Source organism: Kogia breviceps, chromosome 18, assembly GCF_026419965.1.
Source record: "Kogia breviceps isolate mKogBre1 chromosome 18, mKogBre1 haplotype 1, whole genome shotgun sequence".
In the NCBI taxonomy this organism is placed as follows: Eukaryota; Metazoa; Chordata; class Mammalia; order Artiodactyla; family Physeteridae; genus Kogia; species Kogia breviceps.
Window position 1 is genome coordinate 32,193,115 of NC_081327.1, and position 21,112 is coordinate 32,214,226.

A 21,112-nucleotide genomic window follows, 5' to 3' on the forward strand; every position below is an offset into this window, starting at 1 on the left:
ACTGATAATAGATACGCACTGAACACTTCCTGACAAATTTTTTGTTGCCATCTGAAAACAAGTTGATAAAAAAATAATTTTATTGGGTTAAAACAGCGTTTCTCAAACCAGAAGGTGACAACCAGTCACCTGGGGATCTTGTTAAAAGCAGATTCTGATTGGTTAGGTATGGGTGGCCTGAGGCTTTGCATGTTCACCCAATTCCCAGGTGACGCCAGTGTCACAGCAAGGAATCAAAATACAATGCTAGGTTAGGAAGATTCAACATCATAAAAAACGGTAGTTCTGTTTAAGTTGATCTGTGAAATAATAGTATTCCAATTAAAATAACAAAGAGATTTTAAAATATATATTTTATTTATTTATTTATTTATTTAGGCTGCACCGGGTCTTAGTTGCAGCATGGGAGATCCTCAGTCATGGCATGCGGGATCTTTTTAAATCATGGCACACAGGCTTCTTAGCTGTGGCATGCAGACTTCTTGGTTGCGGCATGTGGACTCTCAGTTGCGGCACACAAACACCTAGTTGCAGAATGCACGTGGGATCTAGTTCCCTGACCAGGGATTGAACCCAGGCCTCCTGCATTGGGAGCGTGGAGTCCTACCCACTGGACCAACAGGGAAGTCCCACAAGGAGATTTTTTTTTTTTTTTTTTTTTTTTTTTGCGGTATGCGGGCCTCTCACTGTTGTGGCCTCTCCCGTTGCGGAGCACAGGCTCTGGACGCACAGGCTCAGCGGCCATGGCTCATGGGCTTAGTTGCTCCGCGGCATGTGGGATCTTCCCGGACCAGGGCACGAACCCGTGTCTCCTGCATCGGCAGGCGGATTCTCAACCACTGCGCCACCAGGGAAGCCCAAGGAGATTTTTTTTAAAGGTTCAAATAAACTGACTCAAAAATTCTTTTGGAAAAATAAATAAGAATATCCACAAAATTCTTAATAGGGAGGAGACTAGCCCTACTAGATACTGAAACGTGTTATGAAGTTACAATATTTAAAACAAGTCCATGAATAGATGGGAAGATAAAAGGAAAAAATGTAAGCCATATGATGAACTCTAATACAGACCATATATGATATGTATATGGTCAAGTTTCTGATAGTTTTGATATTGATACATTTAGTTAATGATAAAGGTGGCATTGCAATGGGAGACAACAGATTATTCAATAAATGATTTACAATGACTGGGTAGCCATTTAGGAAAAAATTAATTTGGAACCATATGTAATAGCAAAATTAATCCAGTCATATCAGAGATTTAAATGTTAACAATAAAACCATTAAAGTCCTGAACTTATATAGTGGGAACATTTTTATTGTAATCTTGGAATATGGAAGACTTTTAAAACGTGAAACCTATAAGCCATGAAATCAATAAAGTCAGCTATATAAAAATAAAAAATTTTCTGCATGGCAAAAACCATCATAAGCGAAGCCCAAAGATAAGTAACTGAAAAAATATTGTATTTAATATCACAAGGAGCTAACTTTCTTAAAAAATAAATGTCTTATAACTTAACAAGAAAAATCTAACAAAAAATAGGAAAAAACTGGGCCAAATATTTAAACAGTTACAGAAAAGCTAAAAAATCCCAAACATATGAAAAATGTTCCTCTTCACTCATAAGGAACAGAAAATAAAGCTATAATGAGGTACCATTTTCCCTCTGTTAGATTGACAAAGATGAAAAAGTAAGATTGTGTCACGAGAATGGAGAAAACAGGCAGTCTCAAACATTGCTGCAGAAGTATAATTGGCTTCATCATTATAATAGAAGGCAAGTTAGTACCATTTACCATACATACACATATGCTTAGGGTAGGGTTTCTCAACCTAGACCCTACTGACATTTCGGGTCAGATAATTCTTCGTTGTGGGGGCCATCCTGTGCATTTCAGGGTGTTTAGCAGCATCCCTGGCCTCCAGCTACCCTATGCCAGTAGCACTCCCCTAATTGTGACAAACAAAAATGTCTCCAGACATTGACAAATGTCTCCTGGGGGCAAAATAGCTTCTGGTTGAGAACCACTGCCTTAGAATAAGCAATCTCACTTTCAGTTGCTTATCCTACTGATATATTGTACTTGCATTTTTACAAAATGTTGTATACCCAGAAAATTTGTAATCACAGCACTGCTTGTTGTAATAGCAAGAGATGGAGAAGCTAAGTGACTGTTGGTGGGGACCTGTTAAAGTATGGTACATCCATACAATGGAAAATTATGAAGCTATTAAAAAGAATGAGTAAATTCTTTATGTGTTGATACAGAAGAATCTTCAAGATTTATTGAGTGGAAAAAAAAAGTTGGATGAATGAAAGTGAATAGAATTGGCTACTCTTTGGGTCAGAAAGGTAAACATATATGTTTGTATGGATATAGATTTCTAGAAGGTTGCATGAAACCTAAAAACAGTGTATGCTTCTTGGAAGGGGACCTGTGTGGCTGGGGACAGGGGTGGGTTGGGAGCTTGTCACTGTGTACTTTTACACCATTTGAATTGAATGTATTGCCTATTCAAAACAATTGTTAAAAGGACAATGCTAATTCAAAAAGCCACTCAGAAGAAAAAGACTAGTTAATTATAATAATTTTTTTAAATGAAATATAAAAAGACAGAGTCCTCAAACATTGAATAATCATATGATCCAGCAAGTTGTCTTCCAGGTATATACTCAAAATAATTGACAGCATGAACTTGAACAACAGGTATTTGTACACCCATGTTTGTAGCAGCATTGTTCACAATAGCCAAAATGTAGAAGCAACTCAAGTGTCCATCGACAGATGAGTGAATAACCAAAGTGAGCTGTATATGCATATAATAGAATATATTATTTTATTTATATTATTTTAAGGATGAATATTAATCATCCTTAAAAAGGAAAGAAATTTTGACATGCTACAACATGGATGAACCCTGAAGACATTTATGCTAAGTGAAATTAGCCAGTCACAAAAGGACAAATATTGTATGATTCCACTTATATGAGGTACCTAGACTAGTCACATTCATGGAGACAGAAAATAGAATGGTAGTTGCCAGGGCCTATGGGGAGGGGGTTTGGGGAGTTAGTGTTTAATGGGTACAGAGGTTTCAGTTGGGGCAGATGAAAAAATTCTGAAGATGGCTGGTGATAAAGATTGCAAAACAACGTGAATTGTTCTGTGAATGCCACAGAACTGTACACTTAAAAACAGTTAAAATGAGAAAATTTATGTTATGTGTATTCTGCCAAAAAAGCCCAGGAAAATGAATTGAAATTGATGTAATCAAAGTATACTTAAATACATAATTTTTCCAAAGCAAAAAAAGCCCCTAAGCAATCAAAAGTAAAGCATATTCCTTAATAGAGGAAGGAAGGGAGGAAGGAAGAAAGGAAGGGAGGGAGGGAAAAAGACCGTTTTAGACTGTACTTAGTGTTTCTAAACTGGACAAAAATGTCACAATCTGTATAGAAAAATAATCTTGTGATTTCACCCACTCCTTTGAAAATGTAAACGTTATTTTTAGAACTACATTGAAACTGGGGAGAGATGCAAGGGCCAGTAAATCCCAGGAGGCTAGAACTGCCAGGGAGCCCCACATTTAATTGGTCCTTCCCAACTCAGGACCGGGCCAAGGCCATGGCTCTGAACAAGCAGCTCCGGAAGCAGCTGTCTGAGTTCCGAGTGCCACAGGTGATGATGTACATCCGGGAGAAGATCCGAAACAGGGACCTGGAGAAGACCATCAGGATGTGGGAGAGGAAAGTGGAGATTGCAGAGGTAAGTTACAGGAAGTCCCGAGACCTGCGATATCTTATGCCCCTCACATTTTTGTTTAGGATTTTGTTTTCTGAGGTAAGAATACAGGATTTTAGACACGTAGTACCTGTGAGAAATCTCAGCCGTTGCTTCAACTCTTACACCAAAATAAAGGATGGCTTCTTTTTTTTTTTTTTCCTTAAAGTTCCTTTTTCTTGTTAGGGACAGTCTTTTCAGGTTATCAGGAAGAGACTCTAGTAATGGTGTGTTTTTAGTTGCTTGTTTTCTTATTGATCTCTGGAAGCTTCTGAATCCCTCCCCCCACCATTGATAATTTAGTGATTGCTATTTATACACGGAGAAGCCAGTTTTTAAAAATTGAGATAATAATGGATTTTAATATCACTCAGAACCCGATTCCCTGCATTTACATATTTGCCATGGGTCTTTTTGATGTTGACTAACCCCGTAGCCTTTTCCTATGGTACAGTGTGCACAGAAGCACCCTTGCCCCTTGTAAGCCATGGAGGAGAAAAAGGAAAAGTGCAAATGATATGCTGGCATCAAAAAAAAAAAAAAAGGAAAGCACCAAGACTGCCACAGGCCAGCTTGCACACTGAGGGCACTTAAGACATCCTTACGGTAGCTCAAAAACCCAGTCAGATCACTCGGGAAGCTTGGCATTCTCACATCTAGACCCCAGCTCCATTTTCCACAGTGCGTTTACCTGCTGTTCCAGTGGTCACTTAGCAGAGGGAAAGTAAATTAGGATCCATACTTGGGCCCATCACATCTGGGGCTAAGAAGTACAGAAGGAACCTGCAACTTCTCACTTCATGGAACAGAGACAAGCTCTTTAGAAGAATCTTCCGGATGCCCCAAGGTGGCCTGCGTCCGCCGCACGCATGCAGACCCTGCCCCACATACGAGGTCATCCATACCATCACAGGGCTGGATGCAGGTAGAATAGGCACAATCCGTTTGTCCCAAATGACCTTCTCCCTCCTCCCCCTTTCTCCTTTTTGCAGATGTCCTTAAAAGGCTACCGCAAGGCTTGGAATAAAATGAAAATCACCAATGAGCAGTTGCAGGCAATTTGCCCCCTGGGAAATAGCCAGAGGGAGGCAACGGCTGCCGACCAAAAAGTGATCCATTAAAGTAATCAGCTCCTCTCTAGTCATGGGGTCCTCTCACTGTTCCCTGTGCTGGCTGGTGTCCCCAATTCAGCCAGGCTGCTGGTCACCTCCCAGGCCACATCGCCCCCGGGGAGTGTTTTCACAGCCTGGCTCCAGGAACCATAAACACTGAAAGAACCACAGGGCACTCTAATGGTTTGACACTTGTTAGCCCACATTTAGTTCACAAGCACACATGAAAATGACCTTCCCGCATGTGGGAGTGGGACAGAGGAGGGAGAGCCAGCCCAGTCTGTACTGTGGGCCTGTCGATGGCAGCCCAGCTGTGCAACTCTCAGGAAGAGATACCAAAACAGCGTGGTGAATGCCTGGCACTCAGCATTCTGAGCTTACGCTTCCATTTGGAAGGTTAGCTCCTAGGCTAAGATGCCATTACCAAAGAAAACAAGCACAAAGAAAAATAAGATAATTTCCTGGGGCTGATGTAACCCGTTCTGGCCTGATAGAGACCTGCCCTCCCCAGCCCGCCCGCCGTAGTAGTCATAGTACATGGGTTGGATGGCCACCTCAGACTTGTCTGACTCCCTCAGACCGTTTTCGCTCAAGTCTAGACTCACTGGCGTGCCATTTGCCATTTGTGACCGTGAAGGCATGGTGGCCCTCTTTTGTCCTTGGAAGTGTGGTTGGGACCGTCCAACCTGGTTCAGCCCAGCATGTTTTTTCTGTGTCACAACATCGCGTGATGAGTGGCTGAGGAAAGGAATCGGGTTTTTCCAGTGGTGGAAGGAAGACAGGGGAGGGCTGGTCTTCTTGGTCTTGGACGTGATCCAGTTGCTGTAGTGTTCTACCTTGATGTACAGGAACAGGCCAGGGCATTTCTCACCACCTGGAGACAGGATTCCTCTCAGCACCCACAGATTTAATTCCTTCAGCTCACACATCATTGGGTTTCCTGGGTCCCCCTGTGACAAAGGACAGAAAGCTTCAGGTCTTAGAAAAACTTGTTTTCTTTTTTAATATGTCCCTGTGCAATTTACTATCTGTTCTAGAAAAGTTTTACACTGGTTCTCACTGGAAATGGGGTAAGTTATAGGATAATGTTTCCAATCTAGGCCACCTCCACCACACATTCCAACAAGATGAGTTTTCTTTTCATTATACAAATCATTTGTAGGCTCCTGCAGTTTGCCTGTAGCTTCCTGGATCCCATTTCATTTTCTTGCCCCTTTCCAGTACTTTGAATAAATCCTTCCTCTCTGGTTTCTCACTCCTCAAATGTTATTTTGTTCCTTTCTGGCCTGGAATGCTCCCATTTTTCCTTCTCTTCCCTATTTTGTTTCCATCCTTCGTTTAAGCTGCTTGCACCTACCCACAGTCCTGCTAGGGCCAGTCAGACTTCCAGGAAGCACACGCTGCCAGGCTGGGTTCACAGCTTTTCCAACCTGGCAGCTGCCTGCCAGTGCACCCTGCCCCGCATCCCCGGCCCAGGCTCTCAGGAGCAGTCCTCTGGGCCTCGGGAGTTCTGCCACACAGACCTTATCTCCCTTCAGGTGAGTGGGTAGAAGCCCGGCACACTTGGCTGGACGTGTGACCCTAGCAGGTTAGCTAATTCTCTGAGCTAAAGTGGGGACACGGTTAGTGCCTGTAACACCGGCAGAGCTCCTGGCACAGTGCCTGACATAGGGGATGCATTCAGTAAACAATTAGCTGCTATTACCCTTGTGTGCAGAAAAGGCCATCATTTTTAATGTGAAAAACTGAGAAATGTGGGAAAAGCAACAAGACAGCTACTAGGTATAATTTACCTTACCTGTCCTCCACCCTACCCCCCACCCCCAGGCCTCCTCGTAAAGGAATACCTGCCCCCCAGCATCGGCCTGTGGTCCATCTTGGTCCAAGAGGGAGCTTATCATCAAAGGCTGGCCAGCCACCTTTGACCTATGTGACCTGCCAGGCGAGACAGGCTGGGTGATCACAGTTTGCTCTCACTGTGTGGACTGAGGCATGGAGGGAGGGGGCTTGCAGCTGACAATGGGAAACAATTTGAACAGACTCAACAGTGAGAATTCAAGAGGCAAAACAGTGGTCACCTCAGCCCCTGCCCATTCCCAGGCCTGGGTGTTTGAGCTTTCTTGGGTTTCTACACACATGCAGCCTCTTTCACTAAACCCTCCTTTTTCTGAGGAGGCCACACCAGAACAGAAATGCAGGCAAATGGGAGAAGCGAAGAACACTTCTGCAAGCAGGGCCACGGGAGGCATGCTCTGCAAGGCTGCCATAATGCCCTGGTTGTCCCACAGCTGCGCACACACGAGGATGACATTCCAGACTTCGCTCTGTGCTTCTCATTAGATGGAAGGGGGTGCTTGAGTGTGGAACTCTTGATTTTTTCAGTTTTTCACATTCTACTGTTTGCATCCCATGCTGCCAAACAGCAGAGGGTGGAGATTTCATCCCTGAGCTCTGGCTGGTCCCCCTAGGACTGGTGAACAGGCTCTCATCTGCACCTCATTGTGTCTGCCTGGGGCACAGAGGCTCTCTGGCCAAGGATAGAGTGGTCTCCCCTCCGTTCACCAGTCCCACTCCCAATTTGTTTTAACTGTGCTTTTACAGCCTGAGGAAGAAAAACAATGCCATTCAGGACAAATAGTTTTGACAAATGACCGTGCGGTCAACATCCCTGGCTATTGTGTGGTTTTGCAAGTTGCTGTTCCACTCGGGTGTAGAATACGCTGCTGTTTCTCTTCCCCATGACGTGCAAGGCCGCGACTTCTGAAGCTCAAGCAATGGAGACAAAAAGCACCAGGCGCTCCAGCCCCACCTCATCTCCCAGGGGAGCGACCCCCCTTCATTGCGTGATCCTCAACCTTGACATCCAGCAAAAGCCCTAACAGTTGTGGGAAAAAAGGAGGGGTGAATTCAGAGCGATTCTACTTCTGCTGGGTTTCTGAGGACCCTGTTAGGGCAGACACTGAACCTGGGTAGCTTATTCTACATGTGAGAAGTGTGGCTTTGAGGACCTCTGGACACTAGAACACATTTCCTAGGAAGGATCCTAGGTAGACAAGGCACCTTTTTTTTTTTTTTGCAAGCACAATTCTCTTAAAAAACAAAGGACTGTCTACAGGTGTGCTACAGTTAAAAAACAATCTGACCTTTGTGGATGGTTTAAAGAGGTGATCATTTAGAGGGTAAGCAGCTTACCATATTCCAGTGAATTTAAGATGCTCTTAAAAATTAGCATCTTTGAAATGGGATGTGTCTTTTAATCAGTGGATTCCAGAGTTTCAGTGGCAGCGTTTTTACTTTCTCAGTGTTACATAAAATAATGGTGCATTCTGCACCTGACAGCATCCTGGATTTGAAGAAGTGTGGTACTAGGTTGATGGAGTGGCTGATGGCAGGATTTTGTTAAGTAGCTATGTCTTCTACTGTATTTTAACACATTCTCTAATTTAAGAAGCTTCTACAATCCTCCACCTGGAAGAGAGCCCAGGACAATGTAGGCACTTGATAAATGTTGAACCAGCTCTAGAAGGGCAAACTTATTTCCTGATGAAAGGCAGTCCCTCATGCTTTTGCAATAAAATGACTTTGAGAAAGAATTGTCCACACATATGTTTTTTTCCCCTTTTCTCTAAAGACTTTCCCTAGATCCTCTGGAAAAAAAAAATTTCCCCGTCAGGGAATCCTGAAGGTTACTTCAAGAAAAGTGGTTGATCAGTGTCTTAGACAATTTTAGAGTAGAGGAGGGAAACTCTGCCTGGAAATCTGGCAGACCTGAGTTCTCGCCTTTAAGACTTATTAACTGTGTGGCCCTGTAAGCCACACTTTTTCCAGATACAGATATGAGGGGGCCTGGACAGGTGTTTGTGAATTCTGCACATTTTCCTGAGGCAGTAGGACAGCCACATCTGGACAGCCCACATTCAGGTAGAGGGCAGGGCTTCTTACAGGGAAAAAGAAACCCAGTAATTGATGAACAATAGGCCGGGTTCCAAAGAAGCTGAATACAGCGAGCCCGCGCTGTAGGCGTGCTCAGCGTATATCTGCACGTGTGGTTTGGACTCACTCTTTCAAACTTTCAGCTACTGAAAAAACATGTGACTCAGCCATGCTTAGTCATGTCACACTGAAAACGGTGACTGGTTAGTCCATTCAGCAGAATGTTACTGAGTGTTTGCCACGTGCCAAGTGCTGTTCGCCCTGGAGACGTCCGTGAATCCCAGGTGGCAGTCTCTGCCCTCACGGAGCTCACGATTCAGCGAGGGGGAGTCCTGAGGCTCCCCGTGAAGTTGCACTGCTTACTCTCAGCCTGTAGCTTCTGTTCCACCACGTTCTTACCAAGCAGACGGCATCAGTTTCCATCTCTATGTGACTGCCACATCCTGTTTTCTCGATTTTGTTTAAGGGACACAAGTCGATGTCCTTCACGGAGATTTTCCTCAGGATACTCATCGTCATGTGATTTCCTGTCTGGACAACAGAGAGCCTGAGAATTATTCACAAGAAGACATCCCCCGGGTCAACGCAACTACAGCTCACATATCCAGATGGGAGTGAGTAGGAAATGTTCTGATAAACCCCCTTTTCCTCACAGAAATCCGAACCTGTGTCTCAGTGTTTACTGAAAACTACCTTTGCTTTGGACATGAATGTGAAAATAGGCAGAGAAAATGTTCACCCTTTCTCCACATCTACAGAGAATGAATGCATTTCCTTGTTTGTTTCCCCAAAATAAAAGAAAACAAGGATGGCTCAGAGAAGAGGACTGTCAGCTCTGGTTCAGGGAATAATGTCCCCTGGCCCCTCGGTAATCTTGAACTCATTTCAGGCTGCTTGCTGCCCATGTACTTCCAATTTTGGTGTAGGAGTAGAAGAAGAAGGACCAGATGTAAGAATGGTCTCAAGAGGGCAAGCGCTGGGAATCTTGACGGATTAAGTGAGGGTTCCAGCCCAACTCTAGAACCTCAGGCCACCTGAATTATTGAGGTCAGCCCTAGAACGGTTTATCCCAGTCACCCCCACTGCTAGCACACACACAGCCTCCTCTAGGAGAAGGAAGGCATTAACTGCAGATGTGGGATTCCATCCTGCCACCCAGCAGTTCTGCAAGGTTGGTGACATATGCAACATTCTTCCGAGGAAGCAGATGGGCCGGACCAGGTTGTTGAACTGCATCGCCGTGTCTGTCTTCAGGAGGGCTATGTTATTTTTCATTGTTTTATTATCAAAGTCCTCATGGATGATGATGGTGTTGACTGGATATTCTTCGTGAGCGATCAGTTTTGCATCCATCTTAGCTATACCAACTATAACAACAGCGTCCTTCCTGGAGAGAGAGCAAGGTAATCTTGAGAAGCCAAGAAAGTTTTCCAGAAATAAGACTTGTGTCTACAGTGTGGAAGCGTACTCCATATCCTAGGGAAAAATCAATACAGAGTGATCAACACTGAGACATACCCTTGTCAGCTCCCAGCCGGAAACAGATGACACACTCAAATAAGGTAAACTGAGGAAAGTTTAATAAAGGGACTCTTTACAAAGGTCTCGCAGGACGTAGGGAAATCACAGAGACTAGTGCAGTATGCTGGGTTCCGGGTGGCATATGCAGCTTTCTGCTGAGGTAACAACAGGGTGTTGGTGGGAAGGAGTGGTCAGACAGAGCTATGGGGAGTGGGTCCCTTGGCTGGAGGAGGCATCCAGTCTGCAGTACCTGTCAGGGGAATACCTGACCTCACTTCCTTCCTCCCTCTGATCTCTTGCCAGTGCTCCCTTTGGCCAAACCCAGCCGGAACCCAGAAGGCAAGAGCGCCCATTGGTGTAACCCACATAGGTCAGCCTCCTGGGACCCAGCAGAATGGAAAAGAGTAGAGAGTGGGTCTGGAGGGGCAAATGGGAGAGATCCAGCATGGCTAGTAAAGTTGCTGGACTTCAATGACAAAGAAGGAATCCTTGGGCATCCACACAAAACAGATTAAGTCATCTTAAGTTTGTCCTCTAATTTATGGTCTAAGCTGGGGAACTTGTGAGAGTGAAAGGGGATGCTAACAATAGGATAACAGGTGTAAACCAGGCCTCTTGGGGGGAATACTAGGATGTGTGATCTCCCACCTACAGAGGAAAAAATCAGAATGGCTTCAGACTCCTCCACAGCAAGATTTAATACCAGAAGCTGAGGTGCGGTGGGGGTGAGAATGCCTGTTAAGTCTTCAAACGGAAGCAGGCATGATCCATGAATTCTACACTTAAGTGGTCGTTCAGGTTTAAAGGCAGCACAGCATTTCTGAATATGTAAAACTCGAAGAAATATGGTTCTTGGGAGTCCTTTAAGAAACTACTTGGAGGGAATTCCCTGGCAGTCTGGTAGTTAGGACTCTGCACTTCCACTGCAGGGGGCACACGTTCGATTCCTGGTCGGGGAACTAAGATCCCACATGCTGCGCAACGTGGCCAAAACAAAAAAAAAAAAAAGAAAAGAAACTACTTGAAGAAAAATTTTAGCAAATTCTAGTGTTGAATGGAAAAAATCCAGCAAAGCGACGGTCAGTAAGTGTGGAATTCGTTATAATGTGGGTCTAAAATTAAAACAAAAGAGAAACTTTTAAAGTTATAGATTGGAGTAGTGATGTAAACCAGCAGAGGTAGGTATATACACCAATTTTCTCATCTTTTATGGGAGTCTAAACTATTATTTATTTATACCTAATATATGAAATAACCAGGGTGTACAAATATACATATGAATCAAGGTAAACATTAAAGTACATAAATAACCTATTAAAATTGGGTGGTCATGAAGAATGAGGGAAGAAGTGAAAAGACAGGAATTCTGGCATCAGCCACAGTAGAATCGAGAGAGGACTATCCAGAGAGAAAAGAAGATTTGTGTGTCTTCCATGAAATTATAATTCTAAGATGACCACGAGAACACAAGTTCAAACTTTCCAAATTTGTCAGAAGAGACATACAAAACAAAGCCATGTAATGGAAAGAAAAACAGCAAGCAATAAAAACAGAACAGTCTAAAATAAAAACAAAAAGCAGGAGCTTCATTCTGAACACCAGAGCAGAAGAGCATGCAACAAGACAAAGAAAGGCTTTTCATGATGATGAGGAATTCAGTCTACAGTGAAGAGTTCATTTATAAATATCTGCAGCAAGTGATACAATGTTCATGAATTAAATTCAAGGAAATAGGAGGAGGAAAAGCCAGAAAATTGTAATTCACCTCAGTCAGCCTAGGATAGATCAAGTAGACTCCCTGCCCCAATTTTATATATTAAATTGTACTCCAAGGACAGAAAATGAGCTCTTTAATTTACCTGTGGAAAATATTCATGTGGACCACATAGTAGACCACAAAGATAACATCAACAAATTCCTTAATAGATCACCATGCAGTCTAACTCAAACTTAAATCATGTTAAAATACAAAACAAAACACCCTGTTACCTGGATAGTTTTAAATGGTCTTTCATAAAACCCAGAGTCAGAGAGGAAATCAAAACCAAAACAGCAGACCAGATAGAAAATAGCAGTAATGAAAACACTACATAGAAAACAGAACCTCTCTGGAGGGCTGGTTGGCAACAGCTATCAAGATTTAGTCCAGTTTTTCCACTCTTAGGTTATTCGTGCAACAATATACTTCCATGTATGTGAAATAATGTGTGTACAAGTATATTACTGCAGCATTTTTTGCTACAGCGAAAGATTGGAAACAACCCAAATTTCCATTATTAGAGGACTGTGTAGTTATGGTACATCCATATGGGATACTGGGCAGCTAACTGATGCATATAATGAGGTAACTTTCTATGTATCAGTAAGAAAGGATCACCCAACATTCATGACAGAGTGAAAAAAGCTAAGAGTGGAATAATGTATATGGTGTGTTACTAGTTGTATTGGTGGGTGTGATGGACTGAATTGTGTCCCTCCCATATTCATAGGTGAAGCCCTAACCCCCAGTGTGAATGTGTTTGGAAATAGGGCCTTTAAAGAGGTAATTAAGGTTAAATGAGTCCATAGGGTGGGGCCCTAATCCAACAGGACTGGTGTCCTTATAAGAAGAAGAGACAGCAAGAATGTGTGCACACACAGGAAAGGCCATGGGAGAACACAAGGAGAAGGTGGCCATCCACACACCAAGGAGTGAGTCCTTGGGAGAAACCAATCCTGCTGACACCTTGATCTTGGACTTCCAGGCCTCTGGAAAGGTAAGAAATAAATTTCTATTGTCTAAGCCACCCTGTCTGTAGTATTTTATTGTGGCAGCCCCAGCAGATTAATACAGGGGAGAAAGAAAATTCTCTCTCTGTCAATAGATATGAGTCAATATAGATAGACCTATAGGGATATAGATATCCATGAGTGCATGGAGTGTTTCAGGAAGAACACCCAAGAAACTGGTGACAGAAATGGCTCAAGGGAGGGAAATGATGACTGAAGGGCAGGGAAGGGGAGGAGCTGATTTTCATTATACACCCTTTGGTTCCTCATGAACATCACAGTATTACATGTATTTTCATTTAAATACATGTATTTTTAATTAAAAAATACAAATCATATGTTAAAAAATTCAGCAATTGCACAATATCTCATCAAGGGTTTACACTATGATGTATTTGGCCAGTTATAGTAATTATATTCTCTCCCCCATACTTTATATGTGTATATATAATATATAATGTATAAATAGTATATAATATATAGTATATGTACTACAAATTATATAATATACTATATATTTATAAATTATAATTATAAATTATAATATAGTATGTATACTATATATAGTATATATATACTGTATAATATATACTATATATAGTATATATCACATATAATATATATCTATATAATATATTGAATAGATAGATCTATATGTAATTATATAGAAGTTATATACTATGTATCATATATAATATATTATAAACTATAAAATAGTAACTATATCATAATTTACTTATCCATGATAATCAGACATTATACTTCCAGTGTTTTGTGTGTAATTAATCATCCTATGAACAACTTTGTGCATAAAACTTTTCCAGTGGTTGAAATTAGTTCCTTAATGTTGATACCCGAAAGTGAAATCATTGGGTCAGAAAGTGAGATGTTTCACCAAAAAAAGTTATTCCTTTAATAGCATGTATAGGCTTCTTTTCTTTTTCTGGTTTAAGAGAATGCCCATTTATTGTAAAAAAAATTTGGAGAATACAGAGAAGTTCAAAGAAGAAAACAAATCACATGCATTCTGAGCATCCAGAGATGGGCACTCTTCAAGTGTCTGTGTATTTCCTTCAAGTCTTTTCCCTACGTGCATGTATTTGTGGCAGTAACATTGTTAAGGCCTGAGGTAAGTGTGTTAAGGTAAGGGCTCCTATCAATTCACTTAACAAGATAAGCAATAGGGACCTCTAGTATCAAGAGTCAGTGCCTCTCCAATAAAGATGTTTAAAAAAAATTTTTTTTAAAGTGTCTAAAAAAAAAAAAAGAGTCAGTGCCTTTGTGATTGTCATAAAATGGGAACAAATATCCTTCCTGTAGAAGATGGAGAAACAATCGTTTCACTTTGCAGTTGTGCAGCTGGCAGTCCTCACAGCAGAGGAGACACGGACTGCGCCAACCTTGGCAACTGGTGACTTCAGGAGCCCCAAACTCACAGCGAGCACTGCGCTGGTGAAAAGCCCTGTTGCCCTGTCACTGGGCATCCACCTTCCAGGCCTCCCCAAGATGAGCAGGAAACAGAGCCCCCCCCACTCCGCCTCGGTGGACCGCGTAAACTCCAAAGGAGGGGTACTGGCCTGTTTTGAAAGGCGGACGCGATGCTGAGGATCCAGAACTCACTGAGGATGCTGCCGAAAGCCAGGTGGGTGTACTGGGCATCCTGCAGCGACACCACCCACGGGAACTCCTCGTCTTCGACCAAACCCTCCTCGGAAGTTTCCACAATGTTGCTTTCCTGGATGCCGCAAGCTGCAGGGGGTTGTGCAGGGGCTTTACTGCTGGGGCCAGGAGCTGGAGGCCCGGGGCTGCCACCACCGCACCAGACCCCAGGACCCGCTCGCACTGGTTCCCCACTTTTTCTGGCTCTCTATCTTGGTCACCACTAACTCTACCACCCACGTTTATTTTCCTAGTGGGTCTTCTTCCCCATAAAAGACCCTTGGTGGATCTCCCTCCCTAGCCCATGTGCCCTGTCCCGATGAGTCCCCGTGTCCAGCCTCCTTAGTGGACCAGGGGTGCCCATATCATCCTCGCCTATGCAGAGTGTAGCATCGGGATTCTCCAGCTGACTGAACATTTCATCCGCCTGCTGCCTGGCCCCTCCCAGACCCCTAGAGATGAGGCCTGGGCATTGATGTTTTCCAAAAGCTCCCCAGGGTAGATTCGAATGTGTACTTGGGGTTGAGAACCACTAGTGTTTCAGGAAGTCCCTGGACACAGTGTCCCAAGTCCAGTTGGCCCCTATGTGTTGAGACTTGGGGAGAGCCACTCGTCTGTCTGGGCCTCAGTTTCCTTTTATGAGAGGTGGGGTAACACACGCCTCTCACAAGAGGAGTGTTGTGTCCCCATGACTGATAATGCTAAGCCCAGTGGACAATTCCATCTTTTCCCCATGTAAACCACTGCTCGGGTAGCCACTGCATGAATACCCAGTGCTTTTTTTCTAAATCGGTGGCCCTGGGTTCTGTGTGTCACATGGTGGGTAGTACCAGCTGAAAAAGTCAGGTCATTGGTGGCTTCTTTTTCAGCCATTCATCCAACCACACACGCAGCTGAGTTAGGGGCTGGGCTGGCAGGGAAGGATTTCAGGATCCTGTCCCCGACACAGGGGAGGTCACAGTGCACAGAGGAGACAGACACATTGGAGAGTGGCAGCATTCAGAGAGACTTGTGACACAAGGGACAGTGCCCAGAGTATACAGAGGAGGGGGCATGGATTCTGCCCAGAACATGAAGTCCGGGAGGGCTTCCCCCTGGAGGTGACCTCTGAGGTGAGCATCAATGACAGAGAGTTTCCAAACCATGACGCTGAAGTTACTGAACATTCAGTATAGTCATTAAAGGGCCACAGCAGACCTCTCCATGCTAGGGCATCATGTGATCAAACATCTCTATAAGTTGACACTTGGAGTCTTTGCTGAAACAGTGACAAGAGCTGGTTGTTAGCAAGATGATGTCTGTAAGGCCACCAAGTGCTTCAGGATCACCAAAGACAAGAATTCCGGTTTTTCTTCACAGGACATTGGCAATCTGTGGTGAACGAGGCACTAACCAACTCTTCCTAACCCACGAAGAACCTACAGGTTTGTGATGACTTTTGCTTTTTCAAAGCCCTAGTTGGCTGATTCATTTGTCCTTATAAAACTCTTGAACAGCCAGGATATAATGAGGAAATCTGCCTCAGGGATAAAATGTTTGCCCCGGGTCCCTTGCCTGAGGCTTTTTAAGAGAGGAAAGAGGCCATATCTGTGTTTTGTCTCCTTGGCCTGCAAGGAGACAGAGGAGGCCTGGAAGGTGGGGCGGTCCTCTTGGCGTGTGTATGTGTGTGTGCACGGGAAGCTCTCTCCTGTCCCCCATCTAACTCCAGGAAGACAGGAGAGAGCCAGCTGGGGTGGCAGAAGGTGGGGCAGAGCCTGCTTTAGTCAGGTGGCCCCTCCATCTCCCCTTTCCAGGCCGGAATTTTAGTCCTGGACAGCCTGGGGGTCGGGGAGGGGACTGCAGCTGTCACTTCCACCAACTGAGGCCAGGCAGCCTCTCAGGCCCCTCCCTGTTCCCCAGGCCGGGCCCTGCAACTGGGGGTCAGTTTAGAGGTAACAATAAGGTTTAGATAAAGGGCTTCACCGGAACAATACTGAAGTAGAAACACAGGGAAGGCCCGGTTCCCAAGTGCATTCACGCACCTCGGGCCCCCACCCCGGCTCAGGAAGGATGTCCGCCACCTGACAGACAGCAGGGAATGTGCCCCCGGAAGAGCAGGGCAGGGCTGTGAGTGGGGACGCAGGCCTCACGCCAACCCCCTCGGCGCAGGGGGCCTCTCCGTAGCCTAAGGCTTGTCTCCCTAACCGTACTCTCACCAAGGACTCGGCCTGACATCAGGCTGCCGAAGCCACAGTTTCCTACATCCATGCCCCACGTCCCACTCTCTCCCTGGTTCCCACCACCAACGCAAGCTGCCCTGAGCAAAATACCGTGTAAGTCACCTACCCCCTGAGTCCCTCTCTGGACATTAAGGACCATTTCCTCTTCCGGGATGATTCCCCCTGCCACGTCACACAATCAGCTAAAGTTGGGAAGGAAGAGAGAACACACTCACTGGCAGAAGCATGGGAGACGTAGAACAGCACCAAGAGTGTCCCTCTCATCGCTGCCATCCCCAGAGAGCCGCAGCAGACACCACGGGCAGCTGTGAACACAGAGCAGTCAAACGCGTGGGCTTTTCCTCGCCTCCCCAAAGTGGTGATTCCCCCCCCCCCCCCCCCGCGTCAGAGTCCCTGCCTCTTTTCCTTTCCGCTGACAAAACTTCCAAGACATGGGAAACAGACCTGTCACGTCCCTATTTTTTGGGTCCGTGCCGTAAAGAGGCAGGGACCAGCTGCCCAGCCCCGCTGTTCAGCCGGCGACGCGTAAGATGGCCCAGCGAGAGAAGGTGGCCCCGCTGGTCAGTTTTCTCCGCAATCCAGGGTCTCTGGCTTTCCCACAGAGCTGGGTCTCAGAAAAGGGTCATCTTTTGACTCGTGGAATTCAACCCTAGCCTTAACTCTGTAGCCGTAAAATGCCGCTGAGAGCAAAAAGCAGGTGTCCTGTGAAAGCCCACCCTGATTTTGCCCCTTCTACTAAACTCTACTGGAATTTCTTCTACTTGGTGACAGCTCATCCTTTTACATAGTAACTGCCCCAGCGTGTCACTCAGTTCATGCACACAATCACCCTGTGAGGTGGGCACTATCATCATTCCCATTTTACAGATTCAGAAACTGATACTCAGAGGCATTGAGAATCCCACCCAACGTCACACAGCTGCCAAGTGGTGGAGCTGGAATTCAAAGCCCAGGCGTGCTCCTCCATCAGCCCCACCACCAGGCCTACCCTCACCTCAGACAATGCACAAGAGCCCAAGGAACCCGCGCATGCCGTCCTCAGTCACCACGTTCTGCTCACGACACCAAGTGTTTCTTGTCGTCAGGATGGTTCTCAGAGTTCTTCCGTGAACTGCTCCTGCTAAAGGAGAAATGAACTCACCCTGACCTTACACCGCAGAGCTCAACAGAGGGATTCCTGCTACCACCTTGGGGAGAATGTTCCATTGTGGCATCACAGTTACCATGGTGTCACCAAGCAAACGTCTGGACATGGGGACGCAGGAGGAGCTGGGAAGAAAAGCCTGCCTGTTTCCTAAACTTGGCAGGGCTATTCTGGAAGCCTGGCTCTCCCGGAGTCTGGCTGAGATGGCATCCCTTTCACTAGATCACAGAGTCCGGTCCAGTCGTGACCGTGGTCTGTCTGCCTCCTCAGCACCTGCCCTGTGTCTACATGAGTCTGTGTGACTGGATGGAGGAAGCCCACAACTTGGGTGGGTTTGGTTTTTCCAATCCCTGACAACATTTCTTACACTCCCTCTGTGGTTTCCTGGAGGCTCAGCCCAGTTTTCTTTAGCTCCCACGGCTTGTGGGTCCACGTGGAGCTACCAGAAGGGCCCTGCCAGACCACCGGACCAGATGGATCTGCACTCTGGTCGCTACGAACAGCTCTGGCTTCAGCACAAATGCCAGGGCTTTAGGAAAGCGTCGAGAACGTTATGGTGAGATGTAACTCCACGGAACCAGAGGGCTCGCAGGCTGCTGGCGCAGGTGCGTAAATGGCACTTACTGGACAGACAGATGAATGGCTGATGGGGGAAGGATGGCTGGCTAGAGAGTGAAGCCTGACTAGAGAGGAGCCACTATCTCCTTCCCCTCGTGGTTTCCCTGACGCCCATCCCGTGTGTGCCTCGCCAGCCTCTATCACCTCCAGCACCGAGCAGGGCTTGGCTTCTGCTGGGAGCATGGAATCGGTAAGATTTGGGGCAGAGTGGGAGAAATGGGAGCTGTTGATCCTTCAGTGTGCTCCACATTGTGGGTCTCAAAGAGCTTTCACATTTGCTCATTCAGGATTCACAATCACCATGCCAGGAGGAGGGAATTACCCAAGTTTCCAGCTGGAAACACAGTGCCTCAGGGTGGGAAAGTCACTTCTCTGAAGCTGAACACCTGGAAAACATGGGCAGGATTCCAACCCAGATCCTTCCGACTCCAGGGTCAGTGATCTCCAAGTCTGCATTTCTCAGCCTGGACCACATGCTACCTTTATAGGGTACGGAAGTAGCAACGGTGATTGGGGCAAAGTCAAAGTCTGCTCTTTAAATTGGAGATGCTGAGGTTAGTGTCCAAGACCCTGACTCTCTCCAGATTCCTCTTTAAATTTCTTCATGAAAAGAGGTCATGCGCAAACCACCAGAAACACTCTGTCTCCTCACAGGAAGGATCTAGCATAACCCACGATAAGAAAGGCTCAGAATCCTGCAGGGGCCCAGCAGACCTTATAGACAGTGGGCCTCAAATTTTCAACCTCTCTGGGCCACTTATTACAGACTGCCAACTTTAGGTAAATTTTTTAAAAAGTCATCACAACGTTTTAAATAATTATTTAATTCTTTAAGGTTAATCATAATACAATTTTTGTTTTATATCTTTGAGAGGAAATTCATTTTCAATCTTACACCAAGGCCTCAGTGACAGCATGAAACATATGTAGTTTTTCAACCTGTCGCTTTCTATTTTTACTCTTTATTTACATTTAGTTAGAAAATCCTAACTCTCAAAGAACGTCTGAAATCGCAACATGTTCTGGGGGCTCCATCAGATATTCCGTTCAGTGTATTCAGATTGAACGTGGACTCTAAAATCACGGAGAGATTTTTTTTTCACTGATGACTGTTCTCTAGTGCTCAGGGGTCTGCCCACCGTGCTCAAAACCTGGGGAGTTGAAATTTTCTTCTGGAAAGTTGAAAGTTTGATTCTGAGAGATAGTGGTGGTTGGATTTCTAGTCTGCTTGGTTTCTTTTCCCTCTGGAAAATATTTCTTCATGTCCCATTGCAGCTTTGGAAAATGTTTTTTAAACACGCCGATAAGAGCTTTACCACACTTCAGAAATCGCTTGTGAAATTAACAAGACCAAAAATATGAAGTATTTCTTCATTTATGTACCACCTATTTTCCAAGCATTGTTTCCTACTCATCCCTGGTTTGCTGAATTGTTAAGCAAAATATCTACTCACCCAAATATGTCATAGTCATTGCTCACCTGCTTGGGGTGACTTTTCTACTATACTGAGACAACATTCTACAAAGTCTCTTGAACAGGAATTTTGTCGCTAGCTCATGCTGCCTTCTTTTTGAGTTATTTTTCATTAATGTCACTCACTGAAGGCTTCCCAGTCATGGTATGATGTCTGCTGTGAAGAGCATAACTTTGAATCAGGCTTTTGCCATTTAGATATCTTCTCTGCTTAGGAAAAAAAAAAAAAGCAGGAATTTTAAATTCAAGAAAGCATTATAGGGCTTCCCTGGTGGCGCAGTTGTTGAGAGTCCGCCTGCCGATGCAGGGGACGCGGGTTCGTGCCCCGGTCCGGGAAGATCCCACATGCCGCGGAGCGGCTGGGCCCGTGAGCCATGGCCGCTGAGCCTGCGCGTCCGGAGCCTGTGCTCCGCAGCGGGAGAGACCACAGCGGTGAGAGGCCCGCGTACCGAAAAAAAAAAAAAAAGAAAGCATTATAATGCCCTCATTCCAGAAAAAAGAAATCTATAACTTATATACCAAAGAGGTCATTGTGCTTGTTTGAAAATGACAAAAATATTTTAATGGTGTCATGCCATGATTTGGAAATTTTATTTTCAGATATCTGTATTGGATTTGCAAGTGTTTCATGAAAGAGATCATCCATAGAATGTTTTAAATCTTCCTAGAAAGGTTTAAAATAGAATATCAGGTTTACCATGTCCTTAACCCTTAAATAAAGAACTTGTATGCGAAACTTTTTCAATTTTTATCAAAATGAAACGCATTTCATTAGTCACTGGCCCCTGAAAATCATATTACCCAATCAACAATCTTTGAAACAGGCTGATAATGAACATTTGTACCACATGTAGCTGTGTCAGTGTAAATTTCC

General features: G+C 44.9%; 2 protein-coding genes across 3 annotated transcripts in view; one reads left to right on the top strand and one right to left on the bottom strand.

The window, feature by feature from the left end:
- Positions 1-6,165, top strand: part of CFAP263 (cilia and flagella associated protein 263) — a 32,383-nt gene extending 26,218 nt beyond the window's left edge. Inside the window, exons 8-9 of one of the 2 annotated variants that reach the window (XM_059045437.2) lie at positions 3,619-3,774; positions 4,782-6,165. In XM_059045437.2, coding sequence (XP_058901420.1) covers positions 3,619-3,774; positions 4,782-4,910 — 285 coding nt within the window. In that variant the 3' untranslated portion in view covers positions 4,911-6,165. The remainder of the gene's footprint in view (positions 1-3,618; positions 3,775-4,781) is intronic. The other variant, XM_067018664.1, reaches the window with a different exon arrangement.
- PRSS54 (serine protease 54) lies at positions 5,306-17,275 on the bottom strand. The gene is made up of 5 exons (XM_059045434.2): positions 17,218-17,275; positions 14,702-14,873; positions 9,963-10,221; positions 9,234-9,365; positions 5,306-5,851 (listed from the first exon to the last, which is right to left on the bottom strand). Exons 1-5 carry the CDS (start codon positions 17,273-17,275, stop codon positions 5,306-5,308), a joined length of 1,167 nt encoding a protein of 388 aa, XP_058901417.1.
- Positions 17,276-21,112: the final 3,837 nt, after the last annotated feature.

Coding starts and splice junctions, on each gene's coding strand:
- PRSS54 (XM_059045434.2), bottom strand. CDS start 17,275: ATGGCAGCGATGAGAGGGACACTCTTGGTGCTGTTCTACGTCTCCCAT. Junction 9,366..9,962: donor GATGGAATCCCACATCTGCA/GTTAATGCCTTC, acceptor TCTGTTGTCCAG/ACAGGAAATCACATGACGAT. Junction 5,852..9,233: donor AAACTGATGCCGTCTGCTTG/GTAAGAACGTGG, acceptor CCTTTGTCACAG/GGGGACCCAGGAAACCCAAT.